Source organism: Nicotiana tabacum, chromosome 16 (genome assembly GCF_000715075.1).
Source record: "Nicotiana tabacum cultivar K326 chromosome 16, ASM71507v2, whole genome shotgun sequence".
In the NCBI taxonomy this organism is placed as follows: domain Eukaryota; kingdom Viridiplantae; phylum Streptophyta; class Magnoliopsida; order Solanales; family Solanaceae; genus Nicotiana; species Nicotiana tabacum.
The window spans coordinates 114,145,901-114,165,291 of NC_134095.1; the positions used below are offsets into that span (position 1 = coordinate 114,145,901).

Consider the following 19,391-nt stretch of genomic DNA (forward strand, 5'->3'; position numbering starts at 1 on the left):
TGCTCATTAATTACAGATTAACGAATCTGTACTTTTTGCTGTCTTGATTCATTCCGCCGGTGTCTCTTCAAATTATGAAGAGACACGAGCGACCGTTTCTTCTTATCTCTTAGATGCTTTGCTCGTACCTATTAAGACTCGCATCTCTTTCAATACTCTTATCCAGTTGTCACTTTTCTAATGATCCACGTGTCTTGCTACGTTAGCCACACAATTAATTTCAAATGTAATATTGATTTTCACCAATACACTAGTTACAATACAGTACTCCATCCGTCCAAATAGTCACTTTAGCTAAAACAAAATTATTCAAATAATTATCACTCCAGGAATTTAAGACTAAATTTGTTACTTATTTATTTTCAATTGTACCTTTAACATTATAAGTACCAATTTTTTTAATACTGCTCAATTCTCAAAAAATATTTCAGGGATAACTTAGTAAATTATACTTTATATTTATTGTTTTCTTAATGAGGTAAAAAGAGCTAAATCAACTATTAAAACGCAGGTAGTAATATGCAACTGTTATAAAATAAAAGCAATGCAGTAAAATGTAAACAAGAAGAGATAGAGAGAATGGAGAAGTATTTTCTTCTTTTACTTTGGTGTAATTTTTCATTGCAATTACATGGCCTTTTATAGGCATAAAAAGTAAAAATGATGGACATAAAATAGGAAATTTAATCTTTAAGTTATTCACAACATGGGCATCCAATGTAGCATCCAATGTAGTATCCAATGTAGTATCCAATGTACAAACTATTCATAACACTCCCCCTTGGATGTCCATGTAACATAATGTGCCTCATTAAAAACTTACAAAAAAAATATTAGGATGTACATAGTTATTTATAATATGCATTGCTTGCTGCCTCATTAAAAACCTTACCAGGAAAACCCAGTGGGACAAAACCTTGGTTAAGGAAAAGAGTGCAGCGTGTAGTTACTCCCCCTGATGAAAAATCACTTAATGTCTCGAAGACGATGCATTCCAATCTTATATATCAACTTTTCAAATACTGAGGTTGGTAATGCCTTAGTGAACAGATCAACCAAATTATCACTTGAACGAACTTGTTGTACATCTTTTTCACCATTCTTTTAAAGATCATGAGTGAAAAAGAATTTCGGTGAAATGTGTTTTGTTCTATCTCCTTTGATATATCCTCCTTTCAATTGAGCTATGCATACAGCATTGTCTTCATACACTATTATTGGAATATTCTCTTTCGAAGAAAGACCACATGTTTGCTGAATGTGTTGAGTTATAGATCTTAACCAAACGCATTCTCGACTTGCTTCGTGAATGGCTATTATCTCTGCATGATTTGAAGAAGTAGCAACCATAGTTTGTTTTGTCGAACGCCATGATATGGTTGTACCTCTACTTGTAAATAAATAGCCTATCTGAGATCGACCTTTGTGTGGATCAGACAAATATCCTGCATCTGCATAACCAATCAATGATGGCTTGGATTCATTTGAATAAAATAAACCCATATCAATGGTCTCTTGGAGGTATCTGAATATATGTTTAATACCATTCCAGTGTCTTTGTGTTGGCGAAGTACTAAATCTTGCCAATAAGCTTACTGAGAAAGCTATATCTGGTCGGGAATTATTGGCAAGATACATTAATGCCCCAATTACACTAAGATATGGTACTTCGGCACCAAGAAGCTCTTCATAATTTTCATGAGGTCGGAATGGATCTTTCTTTATATCAAGTGATCTCACAACCATCGGGGTACTCAATGGATGTGCTTTATCCATATAGAATCGCTTTAAAATCTTTTCGGTGTATGTCGATTGATGGACAAATATTCCATCTTTCATATACTCATTTGTAGACCAAGACAAAATTTTGTCTTTCCAAGATCTTTCATTTCAAATTCTTTCTTCAAACAGTCTACTGTTTTTGGAAGCTCCCCAGGAGTTCCAATGATATTTAAATCATCAACATACACGGCGATTATAACAAATTCAGATCTAGACCTTTTTATAAAGACACAGGGACAAATTGGATCATTCTTGTACCCGTCTTTCAACAGGTATTCACTCAGGCGATTGTACCACATACGTCCTGATTGTTTCAATCCGTATAAAGATTTCTGAAGCTTTATTGAACAAGTTTCTCGAAAATTTTTATACGCTTCTGGCACTTTAAATCCCTCAGCTACTTTCATAAAAATTTCGTTGTCTAATGATCCATACAAATAGGCTGTAACAACATCCACTAGATGCATATCAAATTTTTCTTGTACTGCCATATTTATGAGATACCTGAAGGTGATAGCATCCACTACAGGAGAATATGTCTCCATATAATCAATTCCAGGCCTTTGGGAAAACCCTTGTGCCACAAGTCGTGCTTTATATCTAACGACTTCATTTTTATCATTTCGTTTTCGCACAAAAACCCATTTATACCCTACTGGCTTTATGCCTTCAGGTGTTCGAACTATGGGTCTGAAGACTTCACGTTTTCCAAGTGAAGTTAACTCTGTCTGGATAGCGTCTTTCCATTTTGGCCAATCATTTCTCTGTCTACATTCATTGACAGATTTTGGTTCAAGATCCTCATCTTGTTGCATTATTTCAACAACAACATTATAAGCAAAAATGTTATCGATAACAATATTATTTCGGTTCCATCTTTTCCCGGTTGAGACGTAACTTATTGATATCTCTTCATTTTCATTATTTTTAGGTGCCTGGACCTCCCCTAAGGTCTTATCATTTGTTACGTCTTGGGGCTCTTCTTGAGCCACTACCTCTGTGTTATGTTCACTTTGATCACTTGCTCCTTTTCTTCTTCGAGGATTTTTATCTTTAGAACCGATTGGTCTACCACGTTTCAAGCATGGCTTAGACTCATTTGCTTTAATTAATTGTTCTGTCGGGATATCAACTCGAATTGGAGCATTAGCAGCTGGAATATGCGACTTAGTCACCCTTGGTAGGTTAGTGAATGCATCTGGCAATTGATTCGCAATATTTTGTAAATGAATAATCTTTTGAACCTCTTGTTCACATTGATTTGTTCGAGGATCTAAATGAGACAGTGATAATGCATTTCAATCTATCTTCTTTTTCATCTGCTTATTTTTCCCCCTAATGTTGGATATACTGATTCATTAAAATGGCAATCAGAAAATCTTGCCGTAAATAAATCTCCAGTCATCGGCTCTAGATATTTTATAATAGAAGGAGATTCATATCCAACATATATCCCCAACCTTCTTTGAGGACCCATCTTTGTACGTTGTGGTGGAGCAATTGGAAAATATATCGCACAACCAAAGATCCTAAGATGGGAAATATTTGGCTCCTGACCAAAAGCCAATTGCAATGGGGAGACTTTATCATAACTTGTGGGCCTTATCCGCACAAGTGCTGCTGCGTGCAAAATAGCATGACCCCATACTGAAATGGAAAGTTTTGTTCTCATAAGCATTGGTCTAGCAATTAATTGGAGACGTTTGATCAATGATTCTGCTAGACCATTTTGTGTATGAACATGAGCAACCGGATGCTCAATTGTTATCCCAGTTGAAATACAATAATCATTAAAGACTTGAGATGTAAACTCACCGGCATTATCAAGACGAATTGTCTTAATTGCATAATCTGGAAATTGTGCTCTTAGCTTTATTATTTGAGCCAACAATCTCGCAAATGCCATATTGCGAGTTGATAGTAAGCACACATGTGACCATCTTGTAGATGCATCTACCAAAACCATATAATATTTGAATGGTCCACATGAAGGGTGAATGGGCCCACATATATCACCCTGTATACGTTCCAGAAATGCAGGGGATTCCATCCTAACTTTAATAGTTGATGGTCTAATAATTAATTTTCCTTGAGAACACGTAGCACAAGAGAATTCCTTAAATTGAAAAATCTTCTGATTCTTCATTGCATGTCCATGTGAATTCTCAATTATTTTACGCATCATATTAGAACCAGGATGGCCCAACCGGTCATGCCAAATAATAAAATTATCTTGATTAGTAAACTTCTCTTTTACTACGGCATGTGTTTCAATCCTGCTAATACTTGTGTAGTATAAGCCGGAGGAAAGAGCAGGTAACATTTCAAGCACATATTTCTTACCAGACATTATTGTAGTAATATAAAGATATTCAATCTTTTCATCATTTGTAGTCTCAATATGATAGCCATTTTGGCGAATATCTTTGAAACTTAATAAGTTTCTTTAAGATTTACTACAATATAGTGCTTCATCAATAGCCAAATTTGTTCCTCCTGGTAGTAATAAATTGGCTCTTCCAGAACCTTCAATTAATCTTGTACTACCAGATATTGTATTAACATTCGCTTCTTTCATTACCAAATAAGAGAAATATCTCTTATCTTTTAAAATAGTGTGTGTTGTAGCACTATCCAGAAGACATATATCATATTTATTAATCTTGAGTCCAACTGAAGATTGGGAAATTTTCATATTCTTCATAAAAAAGACAAATAATACATCATAAGAAATATGAAAGACAAGAAGGAAAAAAAAACATTAAGAAATACATTAGAAATGTAGAAACTAGCAACACATGATGCATTAAGAAAATACACTCAAGAAAAATAAACTAGTTGCAAACATAAACATAATAACTTTTATAGCTTCATTCCCCAGTAAGATGATTAGTTCTTCAGTCAATATCCTCAAAGAAGTCTCTAACTTCTAAATGAGTAATATTTGTTAGGCCTTCAAAATCATCATCTTTATATGCAAGATGTGCCTTAGAATCATATTTATTTGAGGGACATGCTTCATCATCATTATTTTGAAAGGTCAAGTGTGCCTCCACATTATTTTCTTTTTTCTTGAGGGAGGCTTGATAAAGTTTGACAAAATGTTCTGGCGTACGACAAATGCGTGCCCAATGACCTCTCATACCACATCGGTGACACATACTAGCTTTACCTTTTGAATGATTAATTTGAGAACCCTTATTGTTCTCCAATTTATTTCCACCATAATGACGATAATTGTTTCGCCCCCTGCCACGTCCACGTTTACGACCATGTCCACGACCACGGTAATTATTTTGTTTTCTTTCAAACTTATCATATGTTGCTACAGCATTCACTTCCGAAAATGGAGCTGACCCAGTGGGACGGGCTTCATGATTTTTCATTAATATAGTATTATTCTGCTCAGCCACAAGTAGGCATGTGATTAACTCAGAATATTTCTTAAAACCTTTTTCACGGTATTGTTGTTGTAGCACCATATTTGAAGCGTGAAAAGTAGAAAATATTTTTTCCAATAAGTCATCATCTGTGATAGTGTCTCCACATAATTTTAATAGAGAACTTACTTTAAAGATAACAGAATTATACTCACTTACGGTTTTAAAATCTTGCAACCTTAAATGTATCCACTCATACCGAGCTTTCGGTAATACCGTAAGTTTTAGGTGGTCATATCGATCCTTCAAATTAATCCATAATTCAAGTGGATCTTTTACGGTTAAATATTCAGTTTTTAATGGTCTTTGCTTTATCCTGATTTGATGCTTCATTTCCTTGTATAATAGTATTTCCAATACCTTTAGCGTCAAGGTGAATTTCAGCATCAAGAACTCATGATAAATAGTTCCTCCCGGTGATGTCAAGTGCCACAAATTCAAGTTTTGATAAATTTGACATAGTGAAAACTATCATAAAAGATGAATAAGTTAGAGAAATAATTATAATAATAAACAATTAATGAAAACAAAACGATTAAGGTAAAAGAAATGAAAATAGAGCTATATCATATTAACAATTCTACTATTTCATTTTATTCTTGCCATAAAGTAGAAATTACATACTTGTTTCATTTCACTTTATATTATTGATATATATGTGTTAATAGAACTGAACGTGACTAACATTATTTATATGTTCCAATAAATATAAAGTAATTAAACTATAAAATTATTGCTTGTCAATTTATTTCTCACAGTTCTTCAAAATGCCTTAAAGATATGTTTTGATCTAGGGAGTCCATGAATATTATAAGTATGACATTAGTGCATAGCTAGTTTGATGACTTTGAGGTCCTCTAAGAGTTGAGCACGAAAGGAAATAGTTATTTTATCACTGCAATGTACTTAAACTATTTAAGATGCCCTAGCGCACAAGTAATCTGCAAACAATGAGCATATGATATGTACTGCCATAAATAAAATGATTATAATGATACATACCTTAATAAAATATGGCTCAACTTAGCGGGAGTTAAGAATAAAGAGCTTCGTGCTGATAACGTGTTATAAAATAAAAGCAATGCAGTAAAATGTAAACAAGAAGAGATAGAGAGAATGGAGAAGTGTTTTCTTCTTTTACTTTGGTGTAATTTTTCATTGCAATTACATGGCCTTTTATAGGCAAAAAAAGTAAAGATGATGGACATAAAATAGGAAATTTAATCTTTAAGTTATTCACAACATGAGTATCCAATGTAGTATCCAATGTAGTATCCAGTGTACAAACTATTCATAACAGCAACAACTTTAAGACTATCATTGGCAACAAAAAGAGGCTAGCCCCTAGGAAATTTGCTCTAGTTTATACTTGAAAGTAAAAGAAGCTAAGAAGGTATACCGTAAAAGATAAGAAGGATTGCTCAGAGGGTCATCACTCCCATTTATATGGGTTTGAGTCACCAAAAGAGCAGTAGCTAACGGGTCAAAAGGGAAATCAAAGGGGAGAATGTTATATGTAAGCGTAGGTGCTTGTAAGAGGGGTTGGTAGAATTTAGATAAGTAAATATAACTTGATACTCCCTCCGGTCCACAATAAGTGACCAATTTATTTTTTTGGTTCAAAATAAGTATCCATTTATATAATCAAGAAAGAATTCAATTTGTTTTTACAAAATTATCCTTATGTATATATCCCTAAAAAGTTTTCTTACTCCTCACATTAAATATTTATTTAAGGGTAGTTTAGTCATACTAGGTATTTTTGTATAGATTTAGCATATTTTTAATGGATGTGTCAAAAGTAAATTAGTCACTTATTGTGGACCGGAGGGAGAATAATCATTGAAAAATGCAAGTAAAAGAAAAAAAAAATCTCCTCATTTTTTTAGGCCTAATCTCGCCCAGAAAAGGAGTTTACAATATGCCGACTTGCTTTCCTCTTTCTCTTTTTAATTTTCTCAGCTAATGACACATGTCTTCTTTTCAACATTTAAATAATTGAAACAAATAGTAAATACTTAAAGCTTATCCAAAACAATAATGATTGAGAATTAAGGTATATTTTATTGGTAAAATGCCATAATATGTTTATCTTTCATGTGATCTAATAAAATATGCTTGATAATCACCTCGGCAATACTTTTGGCGGGAGAAGTATTGGACAATATCTAAATAAATTAAAGATAAAGATATCTTTATTCATTAAGAATAAACAATGCGAAGTCTTCTGGGATGGAATAATCTTTATAGCTTAAATCAGAGAAAAGAAAAAAAAAGGAAAAGTAACAGAATTAAAGTTAAAAGATTATTAGATTTAATCAACATACACTGAAATATAAATATTTTAATAATTAAAAGTGCTGTTGTACCAGGTTATTTGACATATTTTTTTGTTACTAAATCCCATTTGTCATGAAAAAAATACTCATAATTCTTTTCTAATTATTTTAGATAATTTGATAATATAAAAATCGCTACATTTATTAATTTTTGATAATTATGTTAGTGCACGAGTTTAGCACATAAACTATAAGCAGAAATGTGCAAAAAAAAAAAAAAAAAAGTAATGCGCTTGTTTGAGCTCACAACTCATGAAACGACACGTCATCAAGTGAGTCCCCCAACACTTTTCTCCTGACCAATGGTTGCCCACGTTTACAAATTTCTTAGGGTTTGTTTAGAAAGCCGCTAATTAGAATTAGTGTAATTATTAGAATAGTAATTACACAAATTAGTAATTACACAATATATTAATAATGACGATTTGTTTATTTGTCATAACGTAATTATAGTATTACAAGCGTACTGTTTGATTGCACAAGTGTAATTACACAGTTAGATTAAATTTTAAATGAAGAAATTATCAAAACTTAAAGTTAATATAATAAATATACAAACAAACAAACAACAACAACCCAATATAATCCCACTTAGTGGGGTCTGGAGAGGGTAGTGTGTACGCAGACCTTACCCCTACCCTAGGGTAGAGAGACTGTTTCCAAATAGACCCCCGGCATCCTTCCCTCCAAGAACTTCCCATCTTGCTCTTGGGGAGACTCGAACTCACAACCTCTCGGTTGGAAGTGGGGGTTGCTTACCATCAGAGCAACCCCTCTTGTCTTTAAAATATTATTTATAACAGTTTCAAATTAGTTGTCGCGTTTTGCTCCTCCAAGTCAAAATAAATTATCTTTTACTATAATTTTTAAGTGTATTCTTTTGCGGTTTTTCTCTCGAATTTACGCCTTTTCATATATATTTTCCAAATTAATAATATTTATAACTTAATTAATTATAAAAGCTAAAAACATACGTTTTATAAGAACATCACAGATTTCAAGTTTGATAAAATAAATTAATATTTACAAATATAATGTCTTATATCATTCAAATGTTAATGTTTGACAAAACTAATCTATCAATTCTAACTAAAAAATGAACAATATGATTAACAAGTCAATACTACTAAAACAAGTAAATTGGAACCATAAATATAAGAAAATATTAAAATGCAAAACAATAATAATAATTTAACATATATCAAATTCTAACATAATAATAAGTTCCAATACAGCTTAAGATTAGGAAACATGATAAGTTTATAACTTCATTCAATAATGAAATTCTACTTTAATGACATCACTCATTATATGCCAAGTTTATTAATGACTCATTATTTCTAATATTAGAAGATGTAGTTTCAAAAACTAGAATAATAACGCAGTTACGCCAAATGAAGAGAATAAAATATACAAGCAATTATATAGAATCACAAGAAGTAAAGGTAGATAATTAATGTACAAAGAAAAATATATATTAAAATTAAAAAAGAAATTAAAAAGTAAAACTAAAAAATAAAAAAGTAATGGAAATAAAAAATTATAAAGAAAATAAATTAAAATAAAAATTAAAAGGAAAAAATTAAAAAGTAATCTTGTAATTACACAGTGTAGTTATCACTAATTCTCACCCCCCTTTGAGAATTGGAAAGTGTAATTACACCTCTCCAATTATACCCAATTCCATGCTGATCAAGTAATTATTTGGCTAGACAAACATGCTAAACTATGTAATTATACTCAATTATATCCAAATCCAATTCCTAGGTAGCTTTCCAAACACTCTTAATATGTATAAATTTCATTTCCTATATTGGCATCTCTCTTTTTTCAATGTACGGTATGAAGGAAAATACCGCTACAAAAATATATCTTTAATAGAAAATATTACCATGAAAATTGGGTAAATTTTTCTGTATTTGGTTGCATATAAAAATTAAGCTCCCACTATAAACAAGGGTCGTAGAAGAACGAATATAATTTTTTTCCACTCTTTATGAGAACCAAATAAGATTAATTTTTATAGAAATAAAAGTTGTAACCGTGCCAAAGTAATGACAAATGCAAGGGACACAAAATGGAAGTTAAAGTTAATAAAAAATGGCAAATGGCACCTATATATACTTGTGTTGCGTCAGTTTGTCACGCCAGTCTTCTTACGTCACTTTTTTTGATTCAGACACTTTAACTTGTTCAAAATCTATATTTTAAACTCCTTCGATCGTTGATCAAGTACATATAACAAAATAATGGTTGAACTGTACAAAGTGGGTGTAATTCACACGAATAATGAGCGTGAATATGGACATTTTAAATCAGAAATAATTAAAATAAGAAGAAAAAATCATTAAAATAAGAATAAAAAATAAATAAGTAAAAAAAAAAAAACCAAAAGAAATATGTCTCTTTTTGTTCCACCCTTTTCGTTCCCCCCACCCCACCCCACCCACTCCACCCCCACACGTTTCTTCTTCTTTTTCCACACTGCCCCCCTTCCCCCCTTCCCCCCCAAAAAAAAAATACGCTTCTTTTTCTTCTTCTTCCCCATTGCCTCCCCTCTCCCCACAACACCCCCCCTCCCTTTTCGTTTTCCCCCCTGTACGCTTCTCTCCTCCCCAGCTTCTTCTTTCTCCCCTCCCCCTTCTGGTTATGAACATCTCCCCCCTCCCTTCAAAAAATCCAGATAACAAATCCTTCCAATTTTTCCTTCTATCTGCATAGATCATATAACATTAGCAGATTCTCATATATTTACATCTCAAAAAGCAAAAACAAACTCAATCATTATTCAAGTCAATCTTCAACAAAGATGCAAGTCCAAGTTTCAGTTTGATTCGCTTGTGGTTCATCAAAATTTGGTTCATTTGCACGAATAGCCACTTTCTTTGCCTGGCCAATTTCATCATTTGAGTAAAAAAAAAATACCTAAATGACTATTCATCTACCGGAATAGTGGGACAGAGAAAGGAGATGATAATGGAGAAGTGATATGAGATGGACAAGAAAGAAGAAATATGTGAATTTGAGGGTAGAGAGAGCATTGATTTTCTTTTTCGAAAATAGTATATAATAAGTGTTTTTAGTAGATTATAAAAATGATGTGGAATATGATGTGTCATCCGCAAGTAAAATATACACTATTAAAGGGATTTAAAATATAAATTTTAAACAAATTAAAGTGTCTTAATACGAAAAAGTGAAGTACAAAGATTTATATGATAAAGTGAAAAAAGTATATGTGCCGTTTAGATCACCTGCGATAAAAAATATTAGAATGGAACTCATTTTTATACTTTTGAAGGAAGGAAAAGAATTTCATAATTCAAAGATAAGTTACCTTGACCGCATTCTCCGGGCAGCTCTCGATTTGCTTTTCCACTCTTTGATTCGATTTACATTACAAAAAGGTATAAGAGAGATAATTCACTGTTTGTTTATATTTTCTCTTTTCTTTTTGCTTTATTTTTCATTATACTGTTCTTACTTTATTTTACTCCTTTTTAGAAGAAAAATTTATGCGACATAATTTACTCAGTAAAGAGTTTATTAAGAAAATAAATATTTAAATACTATATAGTTTTAAAATATATATATATATATATATATATATATATATATTATTTTTAAAATATAAAAAATATACTATTATTTTTTAAGGTCATAATAATTTTTTTATCACATATATTGAAAGGAAGATAGTAGTATTTTATTAGACAACAAAAATTCAACAAACGAACATACATTCCACATTTAAATATTTGAGAACTTATTTAATTCTTTCTTTCATTAAGGAGCCAAGAACTGGTCAGCATTTGAGATTTTTGTAGTAAAATATTTGGTTATCGTTAGGGAGCAGACATATTTTGGGTCACTTTTGGAAGTGGAATAATCTGATAGCAACTTTGTTTGCACAGCTTGGTGTAAGTTAGTTCTCTTCTGCTTTAAAGGTCAACAAGTAGGGGAATATGATCTGAATTAAAGTTACCTCTTTTGAAGGCTCTCTCAGCTATACTATATTTTCTGGGTTTTTGGATTTGGCTCTGACAAAGATTGGGGAATATTTATGACCCCCTTTTGCCCATCTGGGTCATGCAAGAATTCGGTTCAAAATGTTCCATTTTGTTATTTTTGGGTGATTTAGGGAACTGAGGTTCAGTTCTTGGTTGATTATTAGGGGTCTTTAGAGATTATAAGATGATATGTTAGGAGACAGGTGACAAATTTTTGGGCCTATTTGTGGGGGGTGGGGGTAGGGTTGGGGTTGGTTTGATGAAACCTGAGTTTGAGTTTAGGGATTTTGGAATATGGGATTAGATGGTAATGGTATAAAGGTGGAGTCTTGTGAATCAAAGGGGAAGAAGAAGAAGAAGGAGAAAGAGGGTGTAGAGGATAGTGGTTGCTGGATTAAGTTGAGGTTTATTGGTGGCTGTATTTCCTCAAAATCTAAAGTTGACAGCTCCATCAGTAGCATCAGCACTAACTGTGGTAATTGAATTGTTTCACTCACTCTGATGAAGCTGCATTCCTAGTTTTGAATTATGATTATGCACTCCATTTTCCGAATTCCTTGAATATTGTTTCCTGTTTAAGCCTTAAAAAATCTGTTGTTAGTATAGTTGTGCAACTACTTGGTGCATTCGTCGTGGTTGAAGTGCACTTGCTGTTAGAGTAGTAGATATTGGTGTTTCGGTGAAATGCTGGTTTGAGTAGCTTTTTTCCTCGCTTTGTCTTTCTTTTGTTTGTTTGTTTGGTTGTTTGTTTGTTTGTTTGTTATTCTCCGTTTTGTGTGTTTAGAATGTTAAGTTGAGCATTAAACATAGAATTCACCTATTATAATTGAAAGAGAAACTATGCGACCCTCTTAAGAATTTTGTGGAACACTGCAAGGTACTAATTAGTTGGTGAATGAACCCTTTTGGTTAATGCCAATGTTGCTAAGTTCTTGCACTTATTATTAGCAGAAAATAAATCCAAAAATGATACAATCAAAGACCAGCCTGTTGCTCCGGTTGTCTCATCAACGACCACAAGTAATGCGGAAAGTAATTCCTCTACCTCTAAACTTGAAGAGGAACTTAGAGTTTCTTCTCGGCTTCGGAAGTTCACATTTAATGATTTGAAGTTGGCCACGAGAAACTTCAGACCAGAATCCCTTCTCGGTGAAGGGGGTTTTGGCTGTGTCTTCAAGGGGTGGATTGAAGAGAATGGGACAGCACCTGTCAAACCTGGGACAGGGCTTACTGTTGCTGTGAAAACTCTAAATCATGATGGGCTTCAGGGTCATAAAGAATGGCTGGTCAGCTTCTTTCTTGATTTGATTTCTAAATTATTTTCATAAATTTCCTTGTCCTGTTTGTTTTTTGTTGATTTTTGTTTTAGTTTTAATTGTTAAATTCTAATTTGGCAGGCCGAAGTAAATTATCTTAGTGATCTCATTCATCAAAATTTAGTTAACCTGATTGGCTACTGTATTGAAGATGATCAGAGGCTATTAGTTTATGAATTTATGCCACGAGGGAGCTTGGAAAATCATCTTTTCAGGAGTACGTAATTGACCCTTCTCTAATATGCTTTACATAATTATTTTCTTTAATATATTCAATAATGTTACTAAAGATCTGTTGTAAAAATCGTCTTTCATTTATCACATTGAGATATTTCTGTGATACATTCTTGGTTAAGTTAAAATACAAATGTTAATTCCATGCATATAACTGGTCTCCTTGTCAACATTACTGGCTTTAGTGCAGTGGTAATGTTATTACTTGGATGAGTAAGAGATACTTGTCTTCTCAAACTTTTTGGGAACATAACTTGAGTTCTATTGTTGATGTTCAACTTTCTATGATGATAATATATGACTAAGTGATGTCTCATTTTAAACTAAAACTTATTTTCTATGGTAGAATGCAATTCACGAGCTTGAAAATTTGAATGTCAAAAAGGGTAACATGGGGCTGTCTTTATATTTAAAAGAAAAGCTAAGATGGGCCTGTAGGATATAGAATCTCTCTCATGGATTGTATTTCCTATTTTCTAATGTTTGTTACCTGAATAATCATGGAAACAATCTTTTATGGGGAAATGCATTTCGCACTACCGGGGTAAAGATAACTTATGTCTTTAAGGCCACCAATTTGCGCCCTACAACAACAACAACAACAACATACCCAGTATAATCCCACATAGTGGGGTCTGGGGAGGGTAGTGTGTACGTAGACCTTGCCCCTACCTTGTGGAGGTAGAGAGGCTGCTTCCAATAGACCCTCGGCTCAGGGCAATTTGCGCCCTACTGCTTATCAAAAAAATTTCCAGCTCTACTACCAAAATATTAGTTGTCTGATTGTCATATAACCCCTTTAAGCACCTGTCAGGTGTCAATACCCACTGTCGTGATTCACTACAGCTATAACTCCTACTAACAAGTTTTTGTTGTAACATATCTGCTGAGGATTTTTCCTGTCTAAATTATTTTGTACCAACTTACGAACAATCACTATGACTTATTTATTAGCTGCTAATCTCCTGCTTCCGGGCAGGATTGAGAGCAGCTTCTTCGTAGTTACATTCTCTTGATTAGGGAAATATCTTTAGTGTTTACTAATTCAAGCTAGCATGATCATCCACTTGGAGATTCGATCATGTCCTCGACGTCACTGAGTTAGGCTCCTGCATTAATTTAAAGTGATGGTGTTTGTCATCTTCATTTTCTTCAGAAAAGAAACTTCCAATCATTTGTCCGTTGCATTCAGGTAACTCAGGTGCTCTAGTGAACAAGTGGAATTGTTGCCGTAGATCATTGTTGGTTACCTTAGCTCGAATTTCCAGCCTTCTTTTTTTCTGCTACATGACTCGAAACACCAACTTTAAGCTCGAACTTTGGCTCAACCGAGCCTACAAGTTCTGACTTGAGTTCTTCTTGCTTGGAGATTGTAATACTTGTCTCAAGCTTGATCTTGGCCAGCACGGTTCTTTGCCACACTCAATGCTTGCTGCACTAGGACTTTCGTTTCCAGTTAACCAAAAGAAATGAAGTGGCCAAAGAACTCTATCGATGATAAAGATTATAATGACAAGATTGAACGACTGATTCTCATTGGTATCAGCAAGGAAACCTACTTCTGTATCTGAAAGCTGAGGCCTTAAAACAACAATACCTATCAAAGTCAAATCGACATCATTCCTGCTGACATGATCTTCTTCTCTCTTTTGTACTAGGACACTTGTTGTCTGAAACTTCTCCGATTCAAGAATGCTGATGAATAAAGGTAAGGACTGGTTATCTGATATAGGTAGTGGCTGATGGTGATAAATGAGGTGGTGTCTAGGGTTAGAGGTGATAAGAAAGGGGTATGGCAGCTAGAGCCGGAAATAATGAGAGTTCAGAAAAATCATATTATATTCTTTGACTTTTAAGTTTTATATGAGGGAGGAATAGTCAATTTAAGCATCCCAATTGGAAGCACATCAAAAACATTTTAATAAAAAGATTATAGAGATAATAGGATTGAGTAACCTTATTTTTTTTTTTGATCGAGTTAGCCTAGAACTCTTAGAAAAACCTACTCGAGAAGCCTCGTGCCCCACTAAATGCGGCATCTATTCTTGGCGTCATTTTCTCTTAGAAACTTGTTGGTATTTGTTCAATGGAAATTGGTCAGTTAACTTGCTTGCTTCCATTGCACTGCTATTGCTAAAAATCCTTGATCGTCGATTGGCAATAGTAGGCTATATACCTTTCTGCTGAGAGAGTCATGCAGAAGCATTTTCTAAATTTTCTATGCTTCAGCAGTTGGTAATTGTCCATTTAACTGAGTTGGTTGGAAGAAAGGGAAATTGGGGGAGGTTGCCTTTCATGGGAAAGGAAAAAATGATTTCATACAAAAAAGTAACCTTGAAAGGGAGCCTTGGAGCAACCGTAAGGTTGTCTTGTCTCTGTGTGGCCTATAGGTCACAGGTTCGAGCCGTGGAATCAACCACTGATGCTTTAGGATAGGCTGCAAATATCACCCTCCTTGGGGTGTGGCCCTTCTCCCGACCCTGCGTGAATGCGGGATACTTCGTGCAGTGGGCTGCCCTACAAAAAAATAACCTTACACTGGTTTCTGTGTTGATCATGCTTTTTGGTGTAACCAAAAGATGGCTTTTATTTTTTCACTTTTCCTCTTATTCAGAATTGAAGCCTGACTTTTTTATAAGTGATGGTGCATTTAGACTTGTGAATTGCTAGAGCAAATGGTATGTCCTTATGAGTACTATTGAAGTAAAACTTCTTGTGTTCTGTTGCATACTTAGTGCTGATGATGTATTTATCTTTAGGGTCCCTGCCCCTTCCATGGTCTATCCGTATGAAGATAGCTCTTGGTGCGGCAAAAGGTCTTGCTTTTCTTCACGAGGAAGCAGAAAGACCAGTGATATACCGTGATTTCAAAACATCCAACATTCTGCTGGATGCGGTATGTTCAGACACATTGTTAAATTGGTCTCTCCAGTCATCATCATCGTTCTAATTACATGTTTTATCAGGATTACAATGCCAAACTTTCTGATTTTGGACTTGCCAAAGATGGTCCGGAGGGTGACAAAACTCACGTTTCTACGCGTGTCATGGGAACATATGGTTATGCAGCCCCGGAGTATGTGATGACAGGTAAGACTGAGCCTTGGTAGTTCTCTTTTCTTACAATGTTAATGCACATTCGACTCGAACGGCCAAGTCAACGTCATCAAATGCTGCTAAAGCTTTTTATACTGGTCACCTTTCCACAACCAAAAAAAAAAAACAAGGAAAAAAATACTTTTTATTCTGGTCTCCTTTCCCCGAAAAATTGAGACTTTTTTACTGGTCCAAAACATGTACCCGAGTTGAAGAATCTTGTAAATTTTTGACATCTTTGGCTAAAACGTGCATTAGCTGGCTGATTGATTCCTACTACTGATTAAAGTGTGTGCACTGCTCTTGTTGCAGGACATCTGACGTCAAAGAGTGACGTGTACAGTTTTGGTGTAGTTCTGCTTGAAATGATAACAGGTAGGAGATCAATGGACAAGAACCGGCCCAACGGCGAACACAACCTTGTTGAGTGGGCGCGGCCACAACTGGGTGAAAGGAGAAGATTTTACCGCTTGATAGATCCTAGACTTGAAGGTCATTTTTCTATTAAAGGCGCCCAAAAAGCTGCACAGTTGGCTGCTCGGTGCCTTAGCCGGGATTCCAAAGTCAGACCTATGATGAGTGAAGTAGTTGAAGCCTTAAAGCCATTACCAAGTCTCAAGGACATGGCAAGTTCATCCTACTATTTTCAGACCATGCAAGCGGACCGAGTTGGGTTCAGCCCAAATACCAAAGATGGCCTTAGAACACAGAGAACATTCTCAAGGAATGGACAACTGCCTCCAAGAAGTCTCTCAATTCCAAATGGTTCTCATGCTTCTCCACATCACTATCAGTTTCCTCAGAATTCACCTAAACCAAAGCCAGAAGGCAAATCTTAGAACTGGATTGTTGGCTCCCCTACTAGCAGAGGAAGAACAGTAAATTTTTTAATCATGTTTTGATCTTTCAATATGCATTGACTCCTAACGGAGCTCAAGTCCATGGAGTAAATATTTGTCGTCAGATAAATTGGGTTCTCTCTCTCCCTCTCTTTTTGGATCAATTGATGGTTGGAATGGGGTAGTTCACTAAAATTTATGGGAAGGTATACCTCGTCCGCAGCCCGAAAATGGTTGGATAGTGAGAAGTGTTACACCTCCTTTTTCACCTACACCCCCCGGAAGGTGATGTATAAAGGAGTTTTTCCAATTAAAGGACAATCGAAACGAGATTTATTGTTAAAAGTTTCAGAGTCGCCACTTGGGATAATTTATAGTCTCCCAAGTCACCGGTTCAAAATCCGAATCGAAGAAAAGATTGATTCTGTATTACAGTCCGCGAACCAGAAATTCAGATAAGGAATTATGTTAACTCGGGAGAGGGTGTTAGGCATTCCCGAGTTCCGTGGTTTTAGCACGGTCGCTCAACTGTTATATTCAGCTTAATTATCTGATTTTAAACAATTATGAACATATGTGCAAATTTTAACTTTATGCCGCTTTGAATTACTTTTAAGGAAGATTGCAGCGTCATTTAAAATACGTCTTGAACCATGTCACATAAATGCACCCGCGACTCTCGACATATTTTATCTAATGTTGTTGAGATTTGGATTTGGGTCACATAAATGTGCACCCGAGTTTAGGAAGGTAATTTATTAAAATAGCGTGCCTAAAACAATTATGAATTTGCAACTTTGCGAGGGCCATGGAAATTTGCTAAATGGCGCACCTCGAATTCTAAGGATCAAAACGAAGTTAGTTAAAATGAGGGCCATGCAATTGTCACTTTTGTAAGCATGGCGCACCTCAATCTATTCTAATTAAAGCGTCTATAAACTAGTATATGTGGGCCATAAGCTATTCTTGTTTAAGATGGCGCACTCTCACTAACCAAACCAACTAAATGAAATTTGAAGAAAACTATTGGCTGCTTTTAAGTCAATGCTCAAACCCAACTTATTAAATATAAGGCTATCTGTACTTCATCTTTCAAAGCTTGGGCCTAAATTGAGGCCCAAATATCAACTGCAAAGAAGGAGTCAAGAATGCAAGAGCATATAACCCCACTGGCCCATGTCTTCTGGTTTAGGCCATGCACTCAAAACAAATGTTAATTCCCTTACTGGACTTACTTAAGCCCCATTTTCAGACAAAACCAATTGCTGGCATAAACATTATCAAAATGCAAATCTAATCGAGACACGCTATTGTATTAACGATTCCATCTCTAAATTCCAATATGCAAGTACAAGTCAACTGACATGAACTTGCAATTTTATCCCAGCCTCATTTTTGGGTCAAATTTACAAAGTGAAAGGTCTTACGATAACAAACCAAGTCATTGGGCTCATGAGACAAGCCCGAGAACCTGTAACATATTACCCTCTTTACTGAAACCATGCTGATACCATAATTGACGAAATGCTCATGCTTTCATTTTAAATTTTCTTAAACTAACTTCCTACAAACAAACATATGGGATTGGAACTGACATAGACCAAAAAACTACTTTAACTAAATACAATACCATGACGCCTTTCAGAGTGCAAAGCAGAGTCATGGACACCACTCAATACAACAAACCTTGATTTCAAACCAAGACAACTATCTGACACCTTCAAGCAGTTTCCCCTTACAAAAATGTTTAACAGTTCGTTCATACAAATAAGATTCAAACACTATCACAATATCCCCATACTTTGAAATTACACATTTAATCTAAACAACTAAATCATTCTAAGCTACTATCATGAGTAAACAAACCAACATGAACCAGAAACTGGACTGCCACAAAACTGAAGCATTTAATTGCACATAATAATAGTAACCAACAATAATTACACCAAAAATTCAATGTTTTCATTTAAGCTTCAACTTGAATTTCCAGATCTTCATACATGCTAGTCAATATTCAGTTCCATGGCAAATTTTTGAGGGCATACCTGGAGATTGCCAAAAGGAAAAGAGGTGAAAGCACGAAACAACAACAACAGCAGAACTCAGCAACAAGAAATGAACCAGAAAACCAATTTTGAAACCCAACAATGAGGTACAATAGCCCAGAAACTAACTTCAGTCGAATAATAAACCAGAAATCTTCCAACCAATCTCGATCTCAAACCATTTCACACCCAAATAAAGCATACATTGCTTCAGCAAATTGAGGATCCCAAATTTTAAGCAGGAAAAGCTTTATGAAACAGTGTTCTCCTCCAGTTTTTTAGCCCTTTTT

The 19,391-nt window shown here is 34.6% G+C and overlaps 1 protein-coding gene across 2 annotated transcripts; it reads left to right on the forward strand.

The window, feature by feature from the left end:
- Positions 1-11,272: 11,272 nt before the first annotated feature.
- Positions 11,273-17,202, forward strand: LOC107769330 (serine/threonine-protein kinase PBL34-like). 2 transcript variants are annotated; one of them, XM_016588536.2, is made up of 6 exons: positions 11,273-12,046; positions 12,523-12,857; positions 12,969-13,104; positions 15,881-16,017; positions 16,088-16,211; positions 16,530-17,202. In XM_016588536.2, the coding sequence occupies exons 1-6, from the start codon at positions 11,866-11,868 to the stop codon at positions 17,054-17,056; spliced, it is 1,440 nt and encodes a 479-aa protein (XP_016444022.1). In that variant the 5' UTR covers positions 11,273-11,865; the 3' UTR covers positions 17,057-17,202. The 2 variants fall into 2 exon arrangements, with proteins under 2 accessions (XP_016444022.1, XP_016444021.1); XM_016588535.2 differs by having other exon boundaries at positions 11,455-12,046; positions 12,520-12,857.
- Positions 17,203-19,391: the final 2,189 nt, after the last annotated feature.

Excerpts from the sequence above, each read along its gene's own strand:
- LOC107769330 (XM_016588535.2), top strand. The coding sequence starts at position 11,866 with ATGGGATTAGATGGTAATGGTATAAAGGTGGAGTCTTGTGAATCAAAG. Across the intron at positions 12,858-12,968 it reads AGGGTCATAAAGAATGGCTG|GCCGAAGTAAATTATCTTAG; the intron begins GTCAGCTTCTTT and ends CTAATTTGGCAG. Across the intron at positions 16,212-16,529 it reads CCCGGAGTATGTGATGACAG|GACATCTGACGTCAAAGAGT; the intron begins GTAAGACTGAGC and ends CTCTTGTTGCAG.